At 33.5% G+C, this 2,825-nt stretch overlaps 1 protein-coding gene across 1 annotated transcript; it reads left to right on the forward strand.

Moving 5' to 3' along the window:
* LOC18595566 (thionin-like protein 2) lies at positions 239–814 on the forward strand. Its single transcript, XM_007023576.2, has 2 exons — positions 239–546; positions 741–814. The coding sequence occupies exons 1-2, from the start codon at positions 282–284 to the stop codon at positions 800–802; spliced, it is 327 nt and encodes a 108-aa protein (XP_007023638.1). The 5' UTR covers positions 239–281; the 3' UTR covers positions 803–814.

Raw genomic sequence — 2,825 nt, forward strand, 5'->3', positions numbered from 1 at the left:
AAAAATCTAAAAACAAAATAAAGCCGAGCTCGATCCGTAGGGTGGGCTTGTAACCAAAATGGGCGTTAAAAGTGGTGGAAAGTTGGAGATGCATGGCGGAGGAGGTGCAGTATACCTTCCCCTGCCCTTGGCCTTGGGGAAAGGGACAGTAGCCTCCCTCCATGGATGGGTTGCAACCAATGAAGTCTATAAATAAAGCTCTCTTGAACAACAGGAAGAGCCGTCAATAAGATTTCTGTCCATTAAAATCTATATCAATCTTGCTTTCTGCAAAGAAAACAATGGGGGGAAGAGGAGTGTTGATGGTATGTTTGGTGTTGGGGCTTCTGATGGGACACTCCCACTCCGACACTTCTTTCCAAATCTGCTACTGTGGTTGCTTCGTTTCGTGTGTTATTACACCAGGAAATAATGCTTTCTCTTGCGCCATCAACTGCCTGCAGGAATGTATCTTTAGGAACTATCTTGTCGAAGACACCCAATACTTCTGCAAGCTTGGTTGTTCTACCTCCAAGTGCACGAGTCTCAGCTCCAAAGAAAATCCTGGTAAACTTACTAGTCTTCTTCTCATCTCTCTCTCTTTTTGGATTTGAAAAAAAAAATTTGAACCCTACTCTTTAAGTATAGGATCATACACTAATTAATGAGTCAAATACTCGGATACCTCTTTATCTCTTTTCAAAACAGACACAAGCATAAACTCATCTGTGTTTTGTTCTCTTTTGTCTTTAATACCTTAGCTGAAGCCAATGTTGGAAGCTGCGTGGATTCTTGCTCAGACACATGCGCTGTGAAGAACTAATTAACCAATATATACGAGAGACTATTTAGTTTATGACTGTGTTAATTGGCCAAATAGATAAGTGATGGATGGAACCAAGGGTCCTCCGAAGATGAAAGACATATATTTGAAACTTGGCTCCCCTAATTTAATAAATATTTTATTTTATATTTTATATTATGTTGATAAGCTTGAAAATTAAAATGATAAATATTTTTACAATTTTTAGATATATATATATATGTGCGCGTGTGCTAGTTATTATTATTTTTTTTTTTTGACTTTTAAATAAATATCATATTAATTTTGCTCTATATGAACCTAATCAAATAAAGAAACTTGAGTTGAATAATCCTTTGGAAACCAAACAAAGTCCAGATGACCTCAAACCCCTTGAAAATAAAGCCACCCTTCCATGCCCAAAGCAGGCCCTTGCATTCCCCCCTTCACAATTTCAGCTACATGTTAGAGACCAAAGTGATAACAATCCTTCCCAAGAATACCAAAACCACAAAATCAAGTCTAAAAAAAAAAGTCCCTTAATATGTTGTAGAACAGAAAAAAAATATTTTCCAATTACAAGATGCCATACGTCCAAAATTGGTATATAGCAGAAAATTTTCAAAAATGAATCACATATCGCCACATGGACTAAAGACATCATTAATATAACCATATAATTAATTATAAAATAATTAATTTATTGACTAAATTATCTCAATGACACATAGTTGAACCAATTAAAATTCATTCATTTGTCACATATTTTTCTCCTAAAATAATTTAAAGATAATATTTAAATTGGATCAATTAAAATTTAAGTATTAGTTATGCAATTTATCTCTAAATAAATCAAGATAACTTAAAGATAATATTTAATTTTTGACCAATTAAAATTTACCAATTTGTCATCTAATTTATCTATAAAAATCATGATAATTTGGAGATAAAATCATATTTTGGTCATTTAATTTATCTCTAAATAAATTAAAATAATCTACAAATAAGACTTAAATTCGACCAATCAAAATGTAAAGGCTTAGAGTTTGGTCAATCAAAAGGCCATTTGTGAGTCATCATGACTTATCTCTAATTAAATTTAAATAATTTAGAGATAATTCAAAGCGACTAAATCCTCATGAAAGTCTCTCATCTAGCACTATAAATACAATGCTCCTGTAAGCCATTTGGGGATTCAAAAATTGAGAAGAAGAACATTTTTGAAGACTCAAAGCTTTACTGAAGTTCTCAAGTTCAAATCGTGTTCAAGATCAAGTCCAAGTCCAGACCTTTGAAGACAAAGTTCTCAAGTCCAAATCATGCTCAAGATCAAGTCCAAGTTCATACCCTTAAAGATGAAGCACAAAGAAATTAATCAAAGAAATTCTAGAAATTATAGACCCACACCAAATCAAGTTCATACCCTTGAAAATGAAGCACAAAGAAATTAATCAAAGAAATTCTAAAGATTGTAGACTCACACCAAATCTTTGTAATTTGTCTTCAAATTTTCAAGTCTAAATTTACAACACGAAATTTGTGTGTACAAATTTCTAGCACTCCCGGTTTGACAATCTCTGCCTCTTATCTTTTTCTTCAAACAAATCTTCAAATTGCAAAATGGCTTCTAAAAAGAACCTCACTAGCAAACTTGTTGTCAAGGTTACTCAAGCAAATCCTGTAATCTTTCCAACTTCATCATCAAGCACGATTGTTCCAACATTTCCATATAGCACTCAGTGAAGGACAAAAGCTCTTACTAAATTGTATGAGCAGACTTTCCAAGTCTTTAACCAAAATCTCTGTATGATACCTTTTCCCCAAGTTTTGAAGAAGTCTCTACCATGCAACTTTTTTCCTTCAATAGATCAAGTACAAATCAACTCCCATTCAAGGAACAAGATGGCTATTCAAGTCGTAGCTTTGTTCCATTATTCTCTCGCCAAAGTTCTTCGTCAAAAGTGAATTCTAGAGTGATGGTTGTCATGACAACTAGAATGACAACCCTAAAGAATAAGTTGCACTTTTTGCAAAGACTATGGAT

Source organism: Theobroma cacao, chromosome 6 (genome assembly GCF_000208745.1).
Source record: "Theobroma cacao cultivar B97-61/B2 chromosome 6, Criollo_cocoa_genome_V2, whole genome shotgun sequence".
In the NCBI taxonomy this organism is placed as follows: Eukaryota; Viridiplantae; Streptophyta; class Magnoliopsida; order Malvales; family Malvaceae; genus Theobroma; species Theobroma cacao.